The 24,544-nt window shown below is 44.0% G+C and overlaps 1 protein-coding gene across 2 annotated transcripts in view; it reads right to left on the bottom strand.

The window, feature by feature from the left end:
* The window catches only part of TGFBR3 (transforming growth factor beta receptor 3), a 203,270-nt gene that overhangs the window by 100,432 nt on the left and 78,294 nt on the right, over nt 1–24,544 (bottom strand). For both annotated transcript variants that reach the window (XM_032867117.1, XM_032867116.1), the window contains exon 3: nt 13,586–13,770. In XM_032867117.1, the coding sequence (XP_032723008.1) occupies nt 13,586–13,770 (185 nt within the window). The remainder of the gene's footprint in view (nt 1–13,585; nt 13,771–24,544) is intronic.

The raw sequence follows: 24,544 nt of genomic DNA on the forward strand, positions 1-24,544 counted from the left end.
GCAGGGAGCCTGCTTCCCTCTCTCTCTCTCTCTCTATCTGCCTCCTTGTCTACTGTGATCTCTGTCAAATAAATAAATAAAATCTTAAAAAAAAAAAAAGAAAGTCTTCAAAAAGCAATAAAAGGCCAGCATTAAAGTTTCTAAGGGGTGCTGGGCTCCACAGAAAGAACTAATGGTGGGGAACAGGCAGAGCCCTCTGGCTAATGGCAAAAGATAAAAATCGGGGTGGGGGGTGTTTCAGAATATAAGGGAGAGCAAATGGCCCCCATAAGTCCTCCAGGGCCAGATGACAAAGGCAAAGTGCCCAAGCCTGACTAATCATTAGAAATTAAATTCTTGGGGTGCCTGGGTGGCTCAGTGAGTTAAGCCTCTGCCTCCGGCTCCAGTCGTGATCTCAAGGTCCTGGGATCAAGCCCCAAATCAGGATCTCTGCTGAGCAGGGGGCCTGCTTCTCCCTCTCCCTCTGCCTGTCTCTCTGCCTACTTGTGATCTCTCTGTCAAATAAATAAATAAAATCTTAAAAAAAAAAATTAAATTCTTCAATCGCCCTTGATTTTGAAAGGCCCTCAAATTTGAGATTCAAAGTGTCAAGCCAAGGAGACACCCTAAATGCCCATAAATCTCATACCAAAGCATGCATGTGCATGTCCAAACATGTCCAAGCTCCCTTGGACTTGAGCTTTTTTCTGTATCTTCAGAAACTACTGATTCCCAAGGAAAAGCACTACCTGCATGTCTTTCTACTGGAGATTGAGAGGAGTAGGAGAGGAATGAGTACTGTTTTTAACTTCTTAAGTGTTAAATTTACCGACGACTTCAAGCAAACCAATGCTCTCTAAGTAGCTTTTTGGAGGTAGAAATCTCAATACAACAACCGCCTCACAGAATGATCCAACTTTAGAGCACTAAAAGATCACCCACCCACCCCACAGCACGGCTACAGCTAAGAAATATGATCTCCCATTTTCTGTCCGCCTTCCATTTCTCAGTCTTCTTGGCAGTGGCCATAGCTCTTTTTTCCTCTCTCCCAAGGCACCTGGCACATGTGCTCACATCAGTAGGAGTGAGGCCATACTTGCCAAGTACTCACCTCTTAAGATAATGAATGTGGCTTCCACTTAAACCAGCGCACAGATATTGAGTACCTACCCATGTGCCCAGTGTTAGGCACATAAAACCTACAGCCACATCACCAACTTGCTGTAGCAGATTCAGAATCAGATGAGTGTACACAGTATCAACAAAGAGAAATTAAACTTTCATGTGCACAATGTGGAATTTGGGCTTCAGGCAAAAATAAGGCTATTGCAGTGATCCCAGATCTATGGCTAACTCTCTTTGGCTCATTATTAGACCCAGTAACATCTAATCTAGTCTTTCCATCTTCAGAAGATGTGCCTGCAATGTGCCTCTCTGCCCCCAAAGGAGGTAAAAATTCTAGATTCAGCCAAAGGACTCTGTAGTTTAGGTGAAAAATGCCATTAATATAAAACAGTATTGCAGGATGTCTTAGACTAGAACTCAGACAATACCAGATGACTGTGGGCAAGGAACAATTCCCAGGAGTCAAAAGCATAGCCGTTTCAACTGAGTTTTAGCACTCTAAATCAAGGAGGGCCATTCAGAGCAAAATCCCATCAGAATATTTAAGAATGGTGATCAATAAACTTATAAAAGCCAATTCATTAAAAATAATCTTTTTCAATTCCATTCTTAAGAGGTTAAAAGAGCTATCTAGTTTTGGGGCATTGATACTTTAGCCTTTCAGATAAGACCAAGTTGCTCAGAGAAAGGACTATTTCAATTAACTACGAGTTTAGCTGAGGCACCCTGGCAGTCTGGAAAGCAAAGGACAGAGCACACACACATTTGCAGTGGAAGTCGAAGAAGCTGGTCTTCCAAACACGGATTCGGATTCCTGCGTCTTTAAGAACAGACCCTCATAAATGGATTGCTTCTGCCGGACACCATGCTCTAAATAAACAGACTCTTCTGGCCGACACACAACTTCCTGTAGGGTTCTGGTGGGTAAAGCTTGAAAAGGCTGCCAAATCCAATGACCAGCAGCTTTTGAGCTGACTTAGAAAACAAGCTACAAAGACTTGAGTCCAGAGTAAACAAAGGAAAAAGCCACATTAAACAGGGAACAAATTACTATACAGGCGGGGATATTTTAAGTGCTCACTGAGCAAAAAAACAGGATAAAAAAAATCACGTTATTAGGTATTTAACAGTACAGGGTAGAGTAAAATGCCCTCTCTCCACTGGTGGAATCAAGGTTAATTAATTCCAGCGATGTTAAGAACTGGCTGGGAATCATCCTCCTAAATCATGAGGACAGATCATTCGTGAGGGTCTAACTGCAAACCTGGCTCAGATCGTATGAGCTACCCAAGGGAGCAGCATGGAGTCAAAAACCATTTATAGCTTTTTATCTAGCTGAGGACAAGGACTAACTAGTTTACTAGCAGATGACTAAAATCTCTGAGTAAAGAAAAATGTAACAAAAACCCAGAAATGGACTGGGCAAAGACTGACAGAGAGCCCTGGATACTTGAGAGTAGATTGCAGAATGAGGCTCAGTCAGGAAAAAGAAATCAACGCTGTAATACAGAAAGGAGGATACCCGCTTAGTTATAGTGGTTAAGAGGGACCTGAGGACAAAACACCAAGTCCACGGACATAATGCAAATCAAATAAAGGCACACTGTGGAAAAGAGGAGTAGCGTGGGGCACGTGGGCAGCTCAGTCGGTTAAGTGTCTGACTCTCGATCTCAGCTCAGGTCATGATCTCAGGGTCATGGGATCCAGCCACCTATCCAGCTACTTGCCCAGCAGGGAGTCTGCTGGGGATTCTCTCTCCCTTTCCCTCTGCCCCCTCTTTCACTCAATCTCTCTCTAGAGTAAATCAAGTAATTTTTAAAAAGAAAAGGGGAGTAGCTTTAGAAGACTTACAGTGATACTTTGAATAACCTCCTTAGTCTCATCCAAGAACCCAATACGCACAATGCAAAATAGGTCTAAGACTTGGTTCCTGCCCCTAAGGAGTCCACATACCAGCTGGGTGTGCAACATTAACACACACGATTCAGCCCCAAATAATACAAGAAAATAGATAATCCCATACTCTGAGAAGGTACAGACTCGTGGTGGGGGGGGTGGGGTAGATGGAGGGGATTCAGAGCAATCTTTAGAAGAGAGGGAAAGGAGGAGGGTAAAGGATCATGGAAGGGTTCAGCACAGACTGAGCTCAGAGAGAAGTTCAGGTGGAATTAGGAAAAAAGATGTGTGGCAATGGATTCACCTCACCGGCAAAGGTCACAGGTGAGGTTCGGGAATCTGCACTTAAGCATCTCTAAGGGATTCTGAAGCAGAGGATTCACATACCACACAAAGTTGGAGAGATACAGGGTTAGTCCAAACCCTCACTCATGCAGCCTTTCCACTCATCTTTCACTTTTTAAAAAGATTTTTATTTGAGAGAGAGAGAGCACAAGCAGAGAAGAGGGGTAGAAGGAGAAGCACACTCTACCCTGAGCAGAGAGCATTACATGGGGCTTAATCCCAGAACCCTGGGATCATGACCTGAGTTGAAGGCAGACGCTTAACCGACTGAGCCACCCAGGTGCCCCTCATCTTCCACTTTCAAACCCCAGTCCACCCCAGCTCCCATTGTCCCCATCACTGTCCCCATCCTCTATTCCAGTGATTGACAAGCTTATTCTACAAATGGCCAGATCATAAATCTTTCAGGCTTTGTCACACCACTCAACTCTGCCATTACAGTAAGAAAGCAGTCACAGACAATATATAAATGAATGGACATGGCTATATTCCAATAAACTTTATTTACAAAAAAAAAAAAAAACCCACTATTTACAAAAATAGGCATCAGAGTGCTGAATGAATAAGCAAAATATGGTATGGCCATCCAATGGAATACTCTTCAGGAATAAAAAGGAATAAAAAAACTAAGACATGCTACAACATGGTGAATCTCAAATGCATTATGTTAAGTGAAAGAAGCCAGTCATAAAAGTCACATATACTATATGATTCCATCTACAGAAAATGCCCCAGGGGCGCCTGGGTGGCTCAGTGGGTTAAAGCCTCTGCCTCCAGCTCAGGTCATGATCCCAGGGTCCTGGGATCGAGCCCCACATCCGGCTCTTTGCTCAGCAGGGAGCCTGCTTCCTCCTCTCTCTCTCTGCCTGACTCTCTGCCTACTTGTAATCGCTGTCTGTCAAATAAATAAATAAATAAATCTTTAAAAAAAAAAAAAAAAAGAAAAGAAAAAAAAGAAAATGCCCCAAACAGGAAAATCTATCAAGAAATAAAGTTGACTGGTGGTTGTCTAGGGCCGGGGGTAGGACCACAAGCAATGGGGAGTGACTGCTGGTGGGTACAAAGTTTCTTTCTGGAGTGCTAAAGAGTAAACTTGATGGTATATAAATTTTGAACATACAAAACAGGCAGCAGGCAGAATTTGGCCCAAAGGACACAGTTTTGTACTCCTTGAACTGTATCCCGGTGACACCATGTACTTGGAGGAACTTTGTTCTACATGTGGTTTCTGCTTTTCCCTCTGTGTATACTGAGACTTCTCTCCTCCTCTACTCAAAAACTTGTACTTGACTTTCTAGCCCTTTATTAAATGCTCTCTTCTGGGTATCCTCCCCTCACCTGAAGATAGAATTACCACTCCCTCTGTTGGGCTCCTGCAAAATTTTTCTAATTTTAGAACACATAATGGTCATAGTATTTGTCACATTGCATTAAATTTATTTTCCCTCAATCCTCAATAAGTGCTGAAGACATAAACATGAGTTAGAATGTAGCAGGATATCTACCTAGCACAGAGTAGGCTCTCAATGCATAACTCACCAAATGTGTCTATCAATGAATGAATTATGAGGTAATATGCAGAGAAAATTGTTTTAAGAAGTGGTCCAAAAGTTAGACTGAAAACAATCAGTCCCAGGAAACTGGTTTCAAAAGCTACAGGGTTAAGTGGAAAAGAACACAGAAATTCAAGAGACATTTCAGAGGAAATGTCAATAAAACTTGGTGACTGACCACTACAGGATCTGAAAGGGATAAGTAAATCCAAGATGATGCAAAAGTCCCAAGACAGGCGGTAGCAGTGACACTGATGGGCAGGGAAGCTGGGCAGATAACCAGCTCTCCTGCTGGAAGGAGAAGACCGGTTTAACTTCAGTTTCAGAGGTATAAAAAGGGCTAGTATTTGATTGTTTACCGTGTGCCTGGCACATACGGCAGCCCTCTGTGCCATATGGACATCTCTCACTCCTCAGTAAACTCTCCAAAGAACTGCTACTATCATCTCCATTCCACGGATGAGGAAGGAGGCTTAGAGAATGAAGTAACTCACCCCGAGCCACATGCTGGGCAAGTGACCGAGATTACGGCCACGCAGAACCCTTTGGGTATAGCTACTCCTCCACAGCGCGTCTCAGGCACCTGCAAGCTTGACAGAAGACCTGAGAGGCAGGGTTCTCTGGAACCCTGACAGGAGCTCCACTGCTGAAGCCTGGAGAGAGCACTGGCGTCTTTTGCATGGAGGAGACAACCCAAACCCTCAAAACAGACAAGCTGACTCAGAGACAAGAGACAGGAAAATGAAGGCCAAAGACTACACTCCAGGCAAGAAATCCTGAGAAGGAACAAAGAGCTGGGAAAGAAACAGAAAAACAGATGCAAAGGTAGAAGGAGAACCAGGCTAAGGTATCATCCTGAAGCCCAGAAGGAGATGCTAGAAAAGGGAGGACAGAAAAAAGAGCTGAGGAGGAAAAAAGTGGGGGAAGGCGCTATGGGAGAAAGAGCTCTGCCAAAGGAGAGGACTCCTGGGCTCCAGTCCGGCACTGGCACCACCTTCTTGTTTGACAGTGAACAGTCGCCACAGCACTCCCCGGCCCTGGTCTCCTCTGTCAGGCGGTTAAAACTAGATTGCCCCCAGTCCTAGCAACCCAGTAGCTGGTCAGAAGAGCATCATCAGAGAGAAGCTCAGGAGAACAGAAGTCAGGCTGCAGGGAGGAAGGAGGAGAGAGGCAGGACATACCGATGTTCACTCATTTAAGAAATTGGAGAGACAAGGGTGAGAGAAATATAATGGTGTGTGGAGCTATGATCAGCAGGGCCAAGTTCATGCATGGCCTCTTCACCGTGGAAGAAAGAAAAGTAAAATAATGAAACACGCTAATTTTCACAGAAATACTCAGAGAACGCACTGGGGAAACAACTGAAAGTGATATAAGAAACATTTCTGCGGAATGTGAGTATTAAATCAAAGATATTAGCAGTAAATTTCTTTTTATTCTCAAACAAAATGTCAACAGAGCAGATAAGCAATGAAAACAAGAGAGTACAAGTTGGAGATTTGGATACTCTGCGCACACAAGCTGGGCATTTGCCCAATCAGCACATCTGGGTCTCAGATTTGTAGACCTGCTCCTTACTTTGGTCTACTGCTTTTTAAAATGCTCTCCAAAATGCCCCTCAAGCAAAAAGTCACATTTTCAAATGTGGAGGGTGGCCCTGAAAAAGCATTTTCTAACAACATTTTTAGGAAATTACAATTTTTTAGATGTCAAGGAGTTTCCATGGCAACAGGATGGGTCAGGGCTGTAGTCCTAACCTTCATAAACACAAACACCACCCTGGCTGGAAAAGGCTGCTGCTGAACAAATTTCAGAGGGGGCCAAGGCAATCTCTTCTCCAGACTGGGGAGGAGGCAACAGTGAGAGGCTTTTTCAGTCTGTCCCCTCCCAGCCAGTCGAGAATACAACCTGGCATTACCTCATGTCAAAATGGCAGAGTCCAACCAGGCTCCATCCCTCTGGTGGGGCCAGGAGCCGTGCTTTCTAAGGGAAATTTTATAGACGTGGACATTACTGTGATAAATGACAGGGTTTAAATGATGTGGCCAGCCAGCATCTTGGTAGCAATGTTGTAACTTCTTTGCTTAGTTTGTGTCCTCATTTGTCTGCTAAGCCCTGATGTTTACTATTATCGCTCTCATTTCTGCTTTCACTTTTTCTAGAAGTCCCTAACTGGGTTTTTGGAGAGTTCTTGAGAGTTAGCTGTAGTTTTCCGATCCAACATCTTGCCCCAACATGTCAGAAACCACCCTTGACTAGTGTGGCCAGTTCTAAACTGGCCAGCATGGTCCTCTGCTGAGCCAGCAACCATATCTGGTGGTGGCCTTGCTGTCCCCAACCGTGCTCCTCTATCCAGTCCTGGCCTAGCACCTGCATTCTGCACAGCAGGGTGTCATCATTTAATCAGCACTGAATAGCTTCGTTTGAGTGAAGGGGCAGCTCCCTGAAAATGATGGGACTGGCCTACTTATTTAGGACCTCCAATCCTACGTGACAGTCAGATTCAGTTGTCTTTCAAGTTAATGAAATAACTTCCATAGCAACACTCAGATGAAGTGAGAAATGTGTCCCTTGTTATCAGTTTAACTTTTGGATATATCTACTGTAGGTCTGCAACAAAATGGTCCGTTCAGAGGCAATCTCACCGAAAAGGCTGGAATGCCTTCCAAAGCAACCTCCATTTAAACAAACACCAGGAGCGTATATGCACGGAAGGTATCTGTTTAGGATACCTGTGTGAGCAGTTTACTCTGACACTTGCTAAGCATACACTACATGTAAGATCTCTGAAACACTAATAGCCTTGAGTTTATTTGGATTTTTTTCTGCACATACACAGGTCTAGGATTAGAAAGTCATTCATGAATAACTGCAGTGGGAAAAATGCCCCAGACAGAGAAGGAATGCGGCTGGTGCGCTACTGTTTGGTGGTCACTGGTACTTCTGCTCTCACACAGGTAGTCTCCAAAAAGCCAGTCTTGAAATTCTGTATCAGTTCTTTTAGAGGTGATGAGTAAAGTTAAGACAACAGCCCATTCCCCCTACCCCTGCACTGTTCTGTCTATATTTTAATAACAAAGGGGGAAGAGAGAAGCTGTCCACCTACTAATATTGTAGAAACAGAGGGAAGATTGTGAACAAGCAGTTAAGTAGACTGGTAGCAGTGATCTCTAAAATGTTTAATCCTTGAACTTCTAGATACCTCCAAGTGAGCAAAAAAGACATCAATTCAGATGACAAAGCCCACATACTAATGTGTCTGTGTTTCAGTCAAAGGAGGAAGAGTCCCTTCATGTGTTTGTTCTCCCTTCTCATACGGTCCAAGCAAGTTTGGTTACAACGAGTCACGGACTGCAAGCAGAGAACAGGTGGGTTACTTGTGTGAAGGCAGCTCAAAGCCTTATGGGGGGAGGAGGGGAGGAAATAATCAACTATGAAGGACAGATGGGAGGTGGCATTTAGTGTTGTCGTTAACAACCACAGAGAGAACAGAGGATCCTCGGCTCCCGGCTTTTTATAATTACTAACACTTGATGTGCTCATCTTTGTAAATGAGAAAGGAAAAAAGACAGCAAGAGGCCAACCTTAAAGCAGTGCCCCCAAAGCTACAAGGGAGGGAATGAAAACGGACTGGGAGCCCTGGAATGAGCTATCACAAGCCTATGCAGGAAACCCAAACCCTCAGTGGGAGACCAGCTGGCTCACCAAACAGGTGGAGTCGAACAAGACTGGTGAGCAGGTTTTATAGCCCAGAGCAAGGCGAGAGCTAATGGTCAAAAGGAAGTGGACTGGAAGGGCAGGGACAGCTTGGACTGTTGAGTCCAAAAGACCCAGTGTCCACTGCCTCCCTGAGCCTCACTGCTTTGCTCGGGGACAGGGAGGGCTGGCAGGGAGGACACAAGTCCCGACGAGGTGGCCGGGCCCCCAGGAGGAGCGTCACACCACCGCCACTGCGGCTGTTCCTGTAACGTGGTGGGCAAGGGAACTGCTAAGAGGCAAGCAGAACAGTTAGTATTTCAGATAAATGTGTTTACTTCCTTCTCTTTCTCCCAACTGTGGTCTTTCCTGCCCTCAAAAGAAGCAGGAAAGGAACAACTTTAGGCCACAGTCCTCGAGAAGGTACAAAACAAAAGTGACTTGGAGCCACATGTGTGATTAACCACACATCCCACTTGGCCCTGCCTCCCAAGCCTGGATCCAAATTTCATAGTTGGTCGTACCGACCACATTAACCCGTATGGCTCACAACTACGCTTTTCTTTCTTCTTTGTCCTCATTCTGCATTTCTGCTTATACCGTTGACATGTCTATTGTGAGCCCATCCCAAGCCTTTGCTGCAGAATGAGGCAGAGTATATGCAAATACACGGAAGTAGGAAGGGTTCTGAACTTTCTGGGGGATAAAGTTATTAAGCCCGGGCCCTTTCCCAGGACAATGGAGCCTTCCAGATCTTTCCTCCATACAGCCAGTTACCGGCACACCCATTAATAGTTGCTGCTGTAATGTCAGGACAAATACATAAATTTAAACACCGTGTCCTTTATACACGTAGGTAATGCTAACTAGGGGCTTACCCTCAGCAGCTTTTCATGGTAAACAGGCAATTAGATAAGTCAGAAATAGAAAAGACACATCACCACATAAAAGCAGGTCGCAATAAAAATTAGATAGGAAACAAAATTGTTGCCATTCCAGCAACTAATGAAAGTATGTTATTGTAAATAAGCCTCTGGTCGCCTTATAACCCCCTCTCAGGAATCAGGAAACACCCTGAGGGCCCAAACTATGGGGGGGGGGGCAGATTTTACTTTGAAGTCAAAAAGCAAGAGGAGCTGGTTTTTATAGGATGAAAATGATGACACCAATGCCCGCTTATTCTTTTTTTTTTTTTTTTTTGAGAGACAGAAATCACAAGTAGGCAGAGAGGCAGGCAGAGAGGAGCGGGGGGAAGCAGACTCCCCGCTAAGCAGAGAGCCCAATGTGGGACTCGATCCCAGGACCCTGGGATCACGACCCGAGCCGAAGGCAGAGGCTTAACCCACTGAGCCACCCAGGCGCCCCAATGCCCGCTTATTCTCAAAGACAGAACTGATCTCTCAGGCTATTTATGGTCTTCTGCCCTTCTGCGGCCAGAGAGTCTTTTCAAGTTTCCCGTTCACTTCCAGGCCCGTTGTTTCCAAAACCAATGATTACAAATGAGAGGTGTGGTCTCAGATGAAAAATACAATTATAGGTCTCTAAGCTGTCCTGAGGGGAACCCAGCAGGGAGGCCAATGGTAAAACAGTGCTTTGCTACAGAAGGCTTTGTATATATAAATCTCCGTAACAAGCGAGTTTTTGATACAAATTCTCTGCTGGCCTATAAAATTGTTTATCTAACTTAAACGCAACTGTTTCCCCAAATCTTGTCAACCTGCTGTGGTTATTACTTCCAGGTGTAGGATCTGTCACCTCCCCCACAAAGGAAAAGCAGCAGCCTCTCCTCAGCGGGAAAACCTGACGACTCTTGGGAGGTAGGAATTTAGTAAAATGTTAGAGAAGGGTTGATTCACAATAGATCTTACTGCTCATCCTGCACCAGTAACAAGCTGGGGGAAAGAGGGTGGATTTAGTAATTCCCTCCAACTTGAGGAGGACATGATGAAAAACAACTATCTTGATCATCAGAGTCAAAGTCAATTATACCTGGGAACCAATATGGCATTCCTTTTGCTAATGTATGAGCAATGACCTCATTCCACTTTGAAAAATATTTGCCTTTTATGTTCAGTAGAGACATATAGAAAGGCTACCACTGGTCCTCCCACTATCACCCCCAAAATAGATCAGCTGCGATTTTTAGCACAAACCATGTAATAGCATAGCTATAAATAACAAGTTATCCACTGAAAACAACAGAGAAAGTAAGGTGACTTTAGATTGCAAGAGGAAGCAATCCTGGTTTAAAAAAAGGTGAATACAGTCAAGGTAAACTTTATTGGCTAATTAGAATACTAGCAGGTTGAATTACTGTTTTTTTAACCAGCTTTACTGAGATAAAATTCACGTACCATAAAACCACCCACCCATTTAAAATGCAGTCCAGTGGTTTTTAGTATATTCACATTTATCAATGGTGTTTAGTATATTCATATGCAATGGGGGAACCATCACCACAATTTAATTTTAGAACACTTCTGTCCTTCCCGAAGAAACCCTGTACTCATTAGCAGCCAACTCCCACTTCTCCCTTTGGCCCTTCAGCCCTCAGCAACCACTAACTCACTTTCTATCTCTATAAATCTGTCTATTCTGGACACTTCATATAAATGGATTCACATAATATGTGGTCTTTCGTGTCTGTCTTCTTTGTCTTCTTTCACTTAGCATCATGGTTCCCTCACCAGCAGCATGTGTCAGTATTTCATTCCTCTTTATTGCCGAGTAACATTTCATTGTGTGGACAGACCACATTTTATTTACCCACTCATCAACAGACAGGTTGTTTCCACTTTTTAACCACTATGAATAACACGCCATGAGCATCCGCAGACAAGTTTTTATGCAGACCTATGTTATCCTTTCTCTTGGGTATATACTCAGAGAAGTGGAATTGCTGGGCCATATAGTTCAAGTGATTTTAAAAACTGCACGACTGCACAGTCATACAAGAAGAAGGTGAGAAAGATTTACTATTTCTCCACCCCCATTTTACCATCCAGAAACATTCTCTCTTTGCTTCTCTTTTCATTCTCTCATGGCCCAACTGCTCGTGCTGTCCTCTACGCTCATTCTCTATACATAAAATAGTCCAAGGTTTACTATGTGAGAGCAGCTCAGAGCCACATGGAATTTCCAAAGACCACATATCCCAACATCTCTTTTTCAAACAGGGTTGAAGTACAACCATCTAATTCTTAGAAAGTCCCCAAAGAAAGAAACAACGCAACTGTCCTTAGATGCCCAGTATCCAAAATATCTTCAAATTACTAACTGCAAATCACTAACGCCAAATCATACCTATACTATATAAATACTGAAGAAAGAAGAAGAATGTTTAGGTTTTTAAGCAAAATTGGAGATTGTCCCCTCTAGGCCCTCTTTATTCCCTCGCTGAACATACTATGTCCCCGGATGCCAGCTTGTTTGATGTGTCCTCTGTACTGCTGTGAACGGTTTAATCTGACACCGAAATCCAAGTGTGGGAGAACTCTGCGGTCATTCCTAGGGGTATTTTTCTTTTGCTTCAACAGTCGTATTTGAATCTATTTTCGCAGGCAACAACAGTAACGCACAATTTAACATCCAGAATCTCTGCTGTTGCTGCTTCTGTAATAGCTCGAACTTTCCTCTTCCTTCTTGGTTCCTCTGAGAGAGCACATATAAAATGAGTAATTATTGCTGCTAAAGAATTGCTGGAGTCAGCAACGCTTCACAGGAACTGCATTTCCTCCTCCTCCTTTCCCGCCCACCACAGTCTCCCCCATACGTTAAGAATTAAAGACACATGACCAGGATAGAGAAAATCTGCCCTGGAAGAGGCGTTGCAGCCACCATGGCAAGCAACCAAAAGTATTAACAGTAATTTCCAGCAGAGCTGAAAAGGTTAGATGATTTGTCTTTGAAATGAGCCAACTCGGCACACTTTCATGAGATTAAAATCAGTTTGCTTTTCCTTCTGGCACCTCACCTCTCCTATTCCTACTCTCCCCAGAAGGCAGAGTGGTTCAGGCACATAAACAAACAGTTCTAGAAATTAACTTCCCTCACCACAAGAAAACTTGAAGATAAGTTCCACTCTGCATTAGTTTTCCTACGCTTTGCTGTGATCAGGATCTACTGTGGTTTCTCTCTCTCTGGAGAGAGAACACCTGAATGATAACATTTCTGACACACAGAAGCTTAAAAACAGAAAGAATGACAACTGTGTGTTATCTTAAAAGAAGTATGATGACTATTACCCACAATCTAGGTCATTTCTGAGCCACAGGGAAGAGGAGGCCATTGTTCTCTTACGGTGATGACCCTGTGCAAGTGAGTTATTTCTGCTGTCACCTGTAAAATGAGGATAACAACAGGACTTCATGCGGTAAGTGTTGAGTGCTTCGAATAGGGCTGAGGACAGGTGAAATACCAAGGCACTAGGAGCTTGGCTGATCACCATCATTACCACCTAGACCACCGCTACCACGGCTATCTTCAAGAAGCTGCCTAGATGGCTTAAGAAGCTAACCCCCAGGGCTTTTCATGCAAGGACAAAATACTGCCATCTTTACTTAAATGCTCCCATTTCCATTGACTCATCCTGCAGGAGCAACCAGTTCATAAGACAAAGCAAAGAAAGAAGACAGGTCACAGGAGAGGATGAGAAAGATATTTTACAATAACAGAAAAACAGCACCTTACTTTGTTTTTTCACAGCCATGTTTCAAAGATGAAATCCTTAAAAACATTCTTTCCAATACGGGAAGCCAGGAAAGTTACGAAGCTGAAAAATCTCTTTATTTAGAAAGAATTCCTAGAGTTGCCCAGTCCGGAGAGCAATCTATTATTTGAAATCCCTCTCTTGAATGTACATTGTGTCCTCCTCCCCCCTTATATTCATATGTAAGCATCCTTGTTAAACCTGGGGTGGGGGCTCTTTGTCCAGATTAGTGTCTTTACAAGCTCAGAGGGGCAGTAAGTAGAAAGCTGGCACCTGCACCTACCTCTCTCTGGGGCTGGCCGAGCCCCGGGTCAGCAGCACGGAGGTTCAGGACGTGCACTTCCTGGGGCAGCCCTGTTGTACCTCTGCTCGCACACCCTGACAAGACCGTGAAGCTCTCCATGAAGGCCTGGACCGGATGCGAGGCATTGACAGGCGACAACTCACACTGGGCACTGGGCTCTGGACCTGTAGAGGGAATCACAAGCACAAATCCCTCAGAAACAGCAATGAATTGTGCCACAGTTAAATTAATTATCCTAGACGATCCAGCCATGGCCAGTTTACCAGAAGAACCTCTCCAGGTAAGTTGTTTCCAAACTCAATGGCAAAAAAGCTTAGCCTAGTCTAAAACCACCAATCTCTAAATTCCTTTTAGATGATTTTGATGTGTATTTGATTATGTAAATTCCCTTTTAGACACACAAGTCATGAATGTATTCCTCTGGGTGGAGGAAACCTCCCATTTGACATCTGTGTTCAATTCTTCCTTCCTCTCTTAGGGAAAAAAACAACAACAACAACAACACAGAAATAAATGGAATAAATTGCCTAAAGTCCAATGACAGTATGAATAAATAATATTTAACAACTAAAATTTCACCCCAAAAGTATAAGATACAGTCCCTAACCTCTAAGCATGCCCTGCCTTATTAGAGAGAGCAAAACCACCTTAAGAACAACACAAAACAAGATATAATGAACGGGGGCAACTGGGGCCTGAGTTGTATAGCGAAGTTTGGGCCAGAGAGCAGGAAAAAAATCCTCCCAAGAAAGGGAGAAGCATATGAGTAGAGCCTCAAATAGAAAAGGTAGAAACCTGGTCACACTTGGCTCCTGCTTCCTCATTCTCCCTTTCTCCAGTAATCAGAACTTAAATCCTAACATCCATTCCTGCCCAACCCTTTCTCCTAGGGTCCTCACTGCCTGTCTCTAGGCGACTACACATCTTCCTAAAAGGACACTCAAGCATCCAGCTCTCCAAGCCACCTTCCATGCAAGCACGGACCAGCCCACCAGGGTGCTCAGTGGGATGGCCGCTCCCCGTCCGAATGCCTGTCCCTCCCATCTCTGCTGGCATGTCTGTCCCTTATGGACTGCTGGCCTGAAAATAAAGCCCAAGCTCCCTAACCAAGCACATAAGGCCCTTCCTAACAACTCCCTTCCTCTCCCTCCAAACTCCCCCCACCCCACTCCAGCAACCCCAATGCATCTTAACCGCACATCTTTATTCAAGCTTGTTTCCTTCACCCAAATTCCTGTTCCACTTTTAACTTTGCCCCATAACAAACAGCCCAAGATGAGAGAAGTACTCTTCCTCCATCCTCACATAATTTCTCTGCCCATCTCAGCAACTTCTACACTGTAACAACCAGTACATCTACATCTGTCTCTGCTAGTCTGGTATGACCTCCCAGAGAGTGGGCTTCTCATCTTTGTATCCTCAGCACCCATCATACCACCTGGCATGTACAAGATGCTCAAAAAATAATTGTGACATGAATCACTGAGCTTTAAAATAAATTGCTCCCTCCCTGATTGGTGATTAGGGCACCATTCTGGGGACTTGGATTTAGCAGTAGGGGGCTAAGAGGGGAATGACTGATGTACAATCCCACTTGGGCCTCACTGCACACTGGCTGGATGACTGATAGAGAGGGACATCCAAGAAGAAGGAGGAACCGCGATAGTCCTCTGCAAGTTTGGTACTGTCTCCATTTGATACCTGGGGAGAGTGGGACTTGAACAAACAGCATCCACTAAACCACAGCATCTACTAAACCACAGCCTCCCAAGTGGAACCCAATGAAAGACCGGGACACACTCCACAATTAGTTCTTCCTGACTTCTACATATTAAAAGTACTCTCCAGGGTCACAGCCCCAGTGTAAAATGCAAATGTCGTTCAGAACCAGGCAATCCTGCACCCCCACTGCTAGACCATAAGCAGACACCCTGCCTGGTGTGCCAAGTCTATTTCAGAACTCACGGAAATTATCGAGGCTGATAAAAGTTATCTGGTCTGAAATGAAGTATGTACCTTCTCAAATAATCACTGCGGCTCTCTGTGCTGCTGTACCGTGCCCAGCTGCTTTCTGAGAAACAGAGGTGGTGAAGGAAGATGTCACAGTGGCAAAAGGCAGGAGGTACTGGACCTCTAATTCTCGGAAGTCTCAGTGGAGGGCGAACAGTATAAGCAGGTGCCCTCCCTACTGTTTCCCCTTCAGGCCTCTCCAACCACAGTGGGCTGCTGGTGTAGTTGGCACCCCAGAGCTTCAGAGTCTCCTACTCCTACTCAACTTCGAGAACACACTCAACTCTGGGGAACTGGTTTCACAGCTTCGTGCCATGAATGTGCCTTCATCACAAATTAAGCCCAAATAAAAATGCTTTTCAGGGTGGGGGGATGGGTGAATTAGGTGATGGGGGTTAAGGAGGGCACTTGCGGTGATGCTTGGAAATGCTGAGTCACTATACTGTACACACAGAACAAATACCACATTGCATGTTAAATTAACTGAAATTGAAACAAAAACTTAAAAAGGAGCACCTGGCTGGCTCAGTCAGTACAGCATCTGACTCTTGATCCTGGGATCATGAGTTTGGCTTTTTCTTTTTTTTTTTTTAAGATTTTTATTTATTTATTTGAGAGAGAGAGAGAGAGACCAAGCACAAGGGAGAGCACGAGTGAGGGGAGTGGGGGAAGAGAGAAGGAGAAGCAGGGAGCTTCATCAGAAGATGAGCAGGGAGCCTGACTCCAGCTAGATCCCAGGATCCTGGGATCATGACCTGAGCCAAAGGTAGACAATTAACTGACTGAACCACCCAGGCACCTCTGAGGTCGTGAGTTTGAGCCCCACGCTGGGTATAGAGATTATACACACACACACACAAAATAAAAATTAAAATTAAAAAACAAACAAAAAAACCTTTTCAGCTCCATTTTTGTATGCACGTGCAAAGTTCCAACTGGTTCTACCCAGAACACATCTGCAGTCTGCTTGACTCTCCCTCCTCCTTGCAGTGCCAACATCACCCATCAGGATCTTCCTTAAAATCACCACAGTGCTCATCTCCACACTAGGGTTAAAGCAAAAACTCACTGACAACAAATCAGGGGATAAGGTCTTTCCCAAAGTGGGGAGGGAATCAGAGAGGGGATACCCCCAGTGCTAAGGACTAGCAATCCTCACTTAGAATCCATGGTTTCTGTCCTGCGAGAGTCCAGGGCAGGGCAAATCCCACTTAATGGGCTACAGCTCCAGCCCTGTGTTACGTAAGTCAGCCCAAGGTCAAAGAAAAAAAGAAAGCAATGCATAGGGCATGCTCTGATCAAGTGACGAGATAACTGCACTTTACAGAGACCCACTGGGGTCAATGTTTAAACACACTCCATACAGAGTATCTCTAACCACCAGACACACCAAAGTAGTAGTTAGTTTTTGAGGCTCCTTTAATGAATTTATTGCCACCAAAAAAAAAAAAGCTATAAAATATGATTAAGCTATCTTTAAAGCCAAAAAAGCAAGAAAGCAAGAAAAACAAGAAAGTAGGAATTATCCACCCTTAATCCTCCAAGGGTATAGAAATGGTGCCCTCAACAATTAACATACAATGTCAGTCTGGTGTAGTAAAAAAATTAAGTAAGTCGCTCCTATTTACTAAGTGCTCACTATAGGCTAGGCAAGTACTAGGTCTATATGACCTTGAACACCATTACAAGGAAATGGTATTACCCATATTTTTAAGAAAAGGAAAATAAATTCAAGGCACTTAAGTAAGTGTTTTAAGGTTGCCCAGTCACCCAAGCACTGAGACTCACACCTACTTCTGGGGCTCACATCTCTGTATGGTGAAATTTTCATTAGAAAACATTGGACATTTATGGAAGAAATTATATGAATTCTCTACAATCTCTCTCAGAGGATAGAAGCAGAAGGAATACTTCCTAACTCATTGTATTTGGTCAGCATTACCCTAATAGCAAAACCAGACAAAGACATTGCAAGAAAACTATAGACCAATATCTCTCATAAACATAGATGCAAAAATCATCAACAAAATACTAGCAAATTGAATCCAACAATGTAAAAAAGAACTAAACAGCACAACCAAGTAGGATTCATCCAGATACATACATCTGAAAATCAACTGATGTAATTCATCTCACAAACTGGCTGAAGAAGAAAAATCAGAAGAAAAAAGTCACATAATCATATCAAAAGATGCAGAAAAAGCATTTGATAAAATCTAAGTCATTCATGATAAAAACTCTGAGCAAACTTCAACAAGAACTTCCTCAACTGGATAAAGAGCATTAAAAGAAAGAAAAAAAGGAAGGAAGGAAGGAAGGAAGGAAGGAAAAGAAAAGGAAAAGAAAGGAAAGGAAAGGAAAGGAAAAAAAAAACAACCCTAGAGCTAACATCATACTTATTAACGTAGAGAAACTAGAAGCTTTCTCATTAACATCAGAACTAAGGCAAGGATGTCCCCTCTCACCACTCCTTTTCGACACTGCACTGGAAGTCCTAGCTAATGTCTGCAGCTAGGTATGACCATGTGACCAAATTCTGGTTAGTAAGCTATAACCAGAGGGGGTACATGCAATTTCTAGGAGGTTTCTTATGAAGGGAAGGAACCGTGTTCTTCTGCTCTTTCCTCCTTCCCGTTGGCTGGAATACAGACGTCCTGGGTAGGGCATAATGTCGAGCATGCAGTATACACTCAAATATTAATGAGGGAAGGGGGAGCGAGAGGAAAGGAAAAAAACCACGAAATGCTCCAATGGGCAAAGGATTTCATACAAACAGGAGATTCTATCTCAGAGTTGTCCCTTTCACTCTTCACTAGTAGCCAAAACTTCAGTCTTGTATCAAAGGCGGGTGGGGGGATCCATCATGAGATGAGGGAGGTGGCATTACTGGCTGCTAAAAATCAAGTTCCAGCTGGGGCTTCCCCACCCCCAAATGTTACAGCAGGCAGGAACCACAAACTTGTTTTTGTCCTCACTTCCCAAACACTCTGCTGGTTAAGGCCCTTCTCTCCAGGTGGCACAACACTTCCCTGGCCATCAGCAAGCCCCCAGCCTCCTGTCACCTCTGGGTCAGCCCCAGGACTTGCTGACCCCTCCTGAAGCCACAGACTGCCTCTCTGCACCGGCCTCCAGGCACTCGCCACACGCGCCTCGAGTGCCTTCTACTGCAGGCTGCTCACCTCACACAAGCCCCGAGCCACATCCAGGGAGCAGAGCTTCCACTAGGAAGCCTGGGAGCCACCCCCAGGCCCTACCATAGGAGTCTAAGCCAGCTAGGCGGCCACTACGGAGCCCAGACGCTGCACCTCCTCGCCGCAAAGGCTTGGAAACCAGGAAAACATGTTCCAAAACCCGGTCTGACTCATCTGCTCACTTCTGTGGCGAACTGTGAGCGCTGGGGCTGCTGGTGCAGGCTCTCTCTGAGAGCCTCAGAAAGCTGGGAGTTCTCTCTGTGGCCACCACTGCAAACCCGCAGGCCTTCCTTCCCTGAGCAATCCCTTCCCCACACTCAGGAGGCGAGGGAGTGTCATGCTCTGTGATGATGCTGATCAGCATAGCAAAAGCTACATGACCACAGGAAGGATCAACTGGGCACAAACACCACCAAAAGGCAACAATGCCATAAATATGCACTCCTGGTCACCTTGCACCATTCTTTACAATTAAGAGGCATTTAAAAGGGGGGGGGCATTTTACAGATACTTTATCTGAAGCCTCACAGAAACTCTAACATGGAGAGACCAGATATTATTTCCACTGTAAGTAAAATGGTGCAGCCCCAGAGCGGGGTGACTATCCTGACACAGTGTTTCTTTCTTTCTTTTTTTTTTAAAGATTTTTTTTTTATTATTATTTATTTGACAGAGATAGAGAAATCACAAGCAGGCAGAGAGGCAGGCAGAGAGAGGAGGAAGCAGGCTCACTGCTGAGCAGGGAGCCGATGTGGGGCTTGATCCCAGACCCTGGGATCATGACCTGAGCTGAAGGCAGAGGCTTTAACACACTGAACCACCCAGGTGCCCCAGTAACACAGTGTTTCTTGATAGTAACACACTCACAGTTCACCTTCAGAGACATTCTGCAAGGCTGCCTCCCTATCTGGGTATTTCTGTTTATTCTAAGCATCTAGTATATGCCCCATCCAGCACTGTTTGGGGGGTAATTCCCAAAGAAGTCTAACGTTCCCTTGGTCTGAAAGCATGAGCTGAGTTTATCCTTCTCTGCTGGCCACACAAGCAATTCCCCCAAATCCTGCCGGGTGTTGTGTTTCATTCACGTGTCCTCTTTCCTACCCTGAAGTCAGACTCTGATTTTCCTTCTCAGTAGACCTTCCTCAGCCACCAGGACCGACCCATAACCCCTATTTGCCCACAAGACACTACTTCTATTGACTAAAAACATGGACCTGAAGACAGCACAGATTCAAAGTCAACCCTGTGGTGAGAAACTCTCTAGGTGGCCCAGACCAAGTGGCCTCCTTCACAAAGCAGGGCCCTCTGTTCAGCAGCTGGGCCACCTGGGGCCCTCCGCCTCCTGGGAGAAGCCAGGGTTTAATTCTTCACGAGTATGGTTATCATAACCCTTCTCTGGGCCATACACTGCACACATGTTGTTTCTAATCCTCGTAACATCGCTGTAAAGACAGTGTTAAAAAGCCCATTTCAGAGTGGTGGAAACAGTTACTGCTAGAGGCTAAGTAACTTGCCACAGGTCACCACCAGTAGGGGGCAGGGCAGGATTCGAACCTGGTCTCCTAGGTGTAAGTCACCGCCTGCTTCCACCCTGCATTTTCCTGGCCTTCACCTCAGGGCTTCATGAACAAACGGACTTACAGGTCAAACAAACACATTTACTCATATTTGATCAAATAACTGCTTGGTCCACACTTGCAACCTTTTGGTCGACTTCAAAGGCATCATGAACTCAATGAGAAAGTACAAGTTCATTTCACATTTTACCAAATGTTGTCTATCTCTTTTTCATTCATGTTTGCTTATCTGCACACAAGGGAAATGTTCCTAAGATCTGGCTATCACATCAATGTCTAAATTCCCAGTTCCACTTAAAGAAAAAAATGCAAATGGACTCACCCTTTCATTATATCCTTTAGCTCCAACACAGCATTCCAATCTCAGTTACAGAACCCCCACATCCACACTGGCTGCGGGCCAGCCCTAAGGCCTGACAGAATGCAGACGAAGCATCTGGGAACAGATGCCTTTGCTGCACACACTTTAAATTTAATCTGTCCCCAAAGAAATTAATATCACACCTCACGCAAGGAGTAAAATATTGGGAGTGGGGGAGTGATTGTTTGGGGGAAGGAACAATAACTAATTTTCACATTTAATAAATGTGATCCTTAAGCATTTTAAATATGAAGGCACATCACGTTGACACAAACATCTGGTACCTATTGCACATAATTTCCAGCACACAGATTCCCCATATCACCCAGGGTACTCATGAGGAGTATGTGTTCAGCAGCAATAAAAGTGGTAAAGATGCAGAGGGAATCAAGGGGTAACATTATAGCCTGGGACCAAGACACTGCAGTGGGGAGATTTTATTCCAACAACACCATTGGCTAATAAGGGTTTCTGTTATTGTCCCACAGGGAATTCTGCAATGCTGTCAGCTGTGAAGAGGGACAAACTCCCACAGACTGTACGCCTAGGCACTGCAGGATCTATTCTGCCCCTAAGCTGGAAATTCCTTCTACCCCCACTGGATGCAAGAATCTGTAGGAAAGCGCACCCACGATGACTTCTCAGCCAATAGTACAGCCTGGCTCTAAGGGAGCTTCATGCAAGGGAATGAGACAAGTGCCAGGATATGATGCAAAAGCAAAGCTCCAGGAAAAAAACACCTGGAAGGCCAGAGCTCAAGAGTGCCTGTGGCAACACAACATATGCTGGTGTTTATACCATCTCCGATTACACCATTTTGGAGCTACAGCCCCTTGGGGATGGAACTGTGGAATGTACCACCATTAAAATCCAAAGGGGGCCTTTCTACCAAAGTCCCACCTAGATTTTTCAACAATAAAACTTGGCTTAAGGCTAAAGCTTATCCTAGGTAGGAAAGAGACAAGCAGAAGAGTTTCTAGTATTCTAAAACGTGAAATGCATATTTATCAGGGGAAAAAAAAAAGCCAAATTTTTCTATAGCACAAATCCTTACACATCTCTTACCATAGTTTCATCCTCCAAGTGAATACCTACATCCAGACCCTCCTCTTGACAAACCAACCATCTTCCAAGATGTCAAGTGCCAACTTGTTGGGCCGAAAGCCAATGCATATCTGTATACTGTTGTGTTCAAATCATGGTACAACCATACTGAAGAATTTCCTGGGTTCAAGTTGTATTTTTAAAAGTTCAAAAAGAAACAATGGGCAGGGCATCCTTAAGAATTTAAATTCTCAGGGGCACCTGGGTGGCTCAGTGGGTTCAAGCCTCTGCCTTCGGCTCGGGTCATGATTCCGGGGTCCTGGGATGGAGCCTCTCGTCGGGCTCTCTGCTCAGCAGGGAGCCTGGTTCCCTTCCTCTCTCTCGGCCTGCTTGTGTCTACTACTACTGTCTGTCCAATGGATAAATAAAATCTTTAAAAAAAAAAAAAAAGAATTTAAATTCTCAGTGTTGGGAAGTGCCAGGTTATAAAGGACACTCACTCTTCCATCTAAGCAAGATACCACTACGCAACCAAGAGTCTCAGAGAGGACTCATACGGAAGAAGGACTCTCGGAAGAAGTGGGTTCTCTCCTGTTTTTTATAATCTGAAGAGAACAGGTAGCAGAGGAAGTATGTTTCAGAAGTTACCACTAGGCACAGCAAGAAAAGAGTTCCTGTATTAGACACACAGTGGTAACAGGAGGAGCACTGGACGAGGAAATAGGAGAGCCGCCATTTTACATCCAGATCTGCCACTTACTAGCTGCTTAACTTTGTCCTTAAGCTTCCCATAATCTTCTTCTCTCTTATTTCATGAGAGGCTCATAGATTAAGGAGACACCATATATGCCAATGCTTTACAAATTTCAAGTACTATTAGAGACATAAAGTCCCTTGAGGGGAAAAGAAATAAATGAATGAAAAAATTTTCTCCATTGAAAAAATGTTTTCTTTATGAGTTTTTAAATGATTAATAAAATATCTAAGATAAGATGTCCTTATACTACTCCCTAGCTACTACTCCCCAAAAAATACTTCTAGGAATTGCAGTGGAAAGATTTAGAATAAAAGTATGTGCAGTATTAGAGTAAAAATTCCTGTTCTCTGAGCAAATTCTGTAAGTACAATTCCCAAAGGAGAGAAGAGTCCATGTTTCTGCCTCCAGGGAATTTCCAAAATCCAGAGAGTAATCTGGTATCATTTTGGCTGACTTTCTTCTTGTTTATTTTTAATCTAGAAGATGAAAAGATGTTCCTATTCTGACAAGATCTAAAGGAAGCCAGGAATACAGGGGACACTGGCTCCCCTTCGGTATTCAATTACAGGGAGATCCAAATGAATGGATGCAAATTATGGATGTTATTGCTATAACAAATGGCTCAGCACTGAGACCAAGAACGAATTAGAAGACTGGAATGATGGAAGAAAACGGAATGTTTTCTCTTGTGTGAGTCTGAGATAAATCATTAAAACAAAGTCTACTTCTTTATTAAAAGAAATATACTTCATTGATCTGAATTCAAAATATTAAACACAATTTAGGCATGTAACCAATAAAAATTGTAATTTGATTCCTACCAATGCAATGTTTTCTGGCAAAGTGAGACTTGCAGCACTGGAAAGTTGCCCCTCATTAACCCTGAGGGAGGACGTCACCAAACCAAACCTATTCGTCAATCAGACCTCAACTTAAACCTGAAAGTCACTAACCTGATTTTCTTTTTTTTCCCTCTAGCAAACTGATTATCTGATAAGAAAGAAAAATATGGGAGGAAAGAGAGGTAAAGATGGGCAAAAAACCAGAGAGGAACAACATGCATTCTCTGAGACCGTGAGCCCCCAGTTAAGACTGGGGTTCAGGATCTGGGTAAGTGCAAGACAAGCAGCTGTAAGGGGGGGAGGGGTATGGTCAGGAAAGACAGAAGGAGAAAACCACAAATGCTGGGAGTTGAATCAAAGCCTGTAACCACTGGTCCTGATTAAATACAGGAGATAAGAAATTAAAAATAAAAATCTACCAACTTTTGTTTTGGCCATGTAAAATATTACTAATTACAGCCATGTGTACAAACTGGGCCACAAACTAAATAAAATATATTTACTTAAAGGATTTTTTATATAATCTGGGCACCCAGCAATTGGTTGTTAAAAGGCATGAAGGGCATATTTTGCATGAATGCCAAATTATCAAGCATCAACTCAATTACAGTAATAAACCATATTCCTTCCTCTTCAAGCTAGGTAGCTCACTGCTCAACTATTTCTGTTAAGAGGGAAACAGAGCTGACGGTTTGTAGAGAAATCTATGAACGACTGGTGTGCTGTCGCTCCTCTCACAGTGAAGCTAAAAGGTTCAGGAGAAACCATGGAGCTGGTATTTCCAGAGTCTGCAGCAGTTACAGGTCAATCAAGTGGCACCACCGATAAGACTACTAGGTGTAGACCAGGGAATAGGAGCATGGTGCCTGGGTAAAGAGCCACATCTTCCTACCTGATTAAATCAAGTGACTCCATAAACGCGTTATACCTATTATCTTTTTCATTTATAGCCAATAACAGCTTTTAGCTATAAATCTATTTGGGCATTTGTTTGCGTACCATTTATTAACTTCGGCATATGTGTTTATGTGTCTTCTGCTTAGATCGAAACCCTATGAGGGCAAGGATCATGCACGTCTCTTGTGCTTATCTTCTTTCTCTGCCAGAGCCTAGCACAGTGCCTGGCATATGGCAGGTGCTCCCAAATACTGGTTGG

This window comes from Lontra canadensis, unplaced genomic scaffold, assembly GCF_010015895.1.
Source record: "Lontra canadensis isolate GAN:19392208 unplaced genomic scaffold, GSC_riverotter_1.0 scaffold33, whole genome shotgun sequence".
NCBI classification, from domain to species: Eukaryota; Metazoa; Chordata; class Mammalia; order Carnivora; family Mustelidae; genus Lontra; species Lontra canadensis.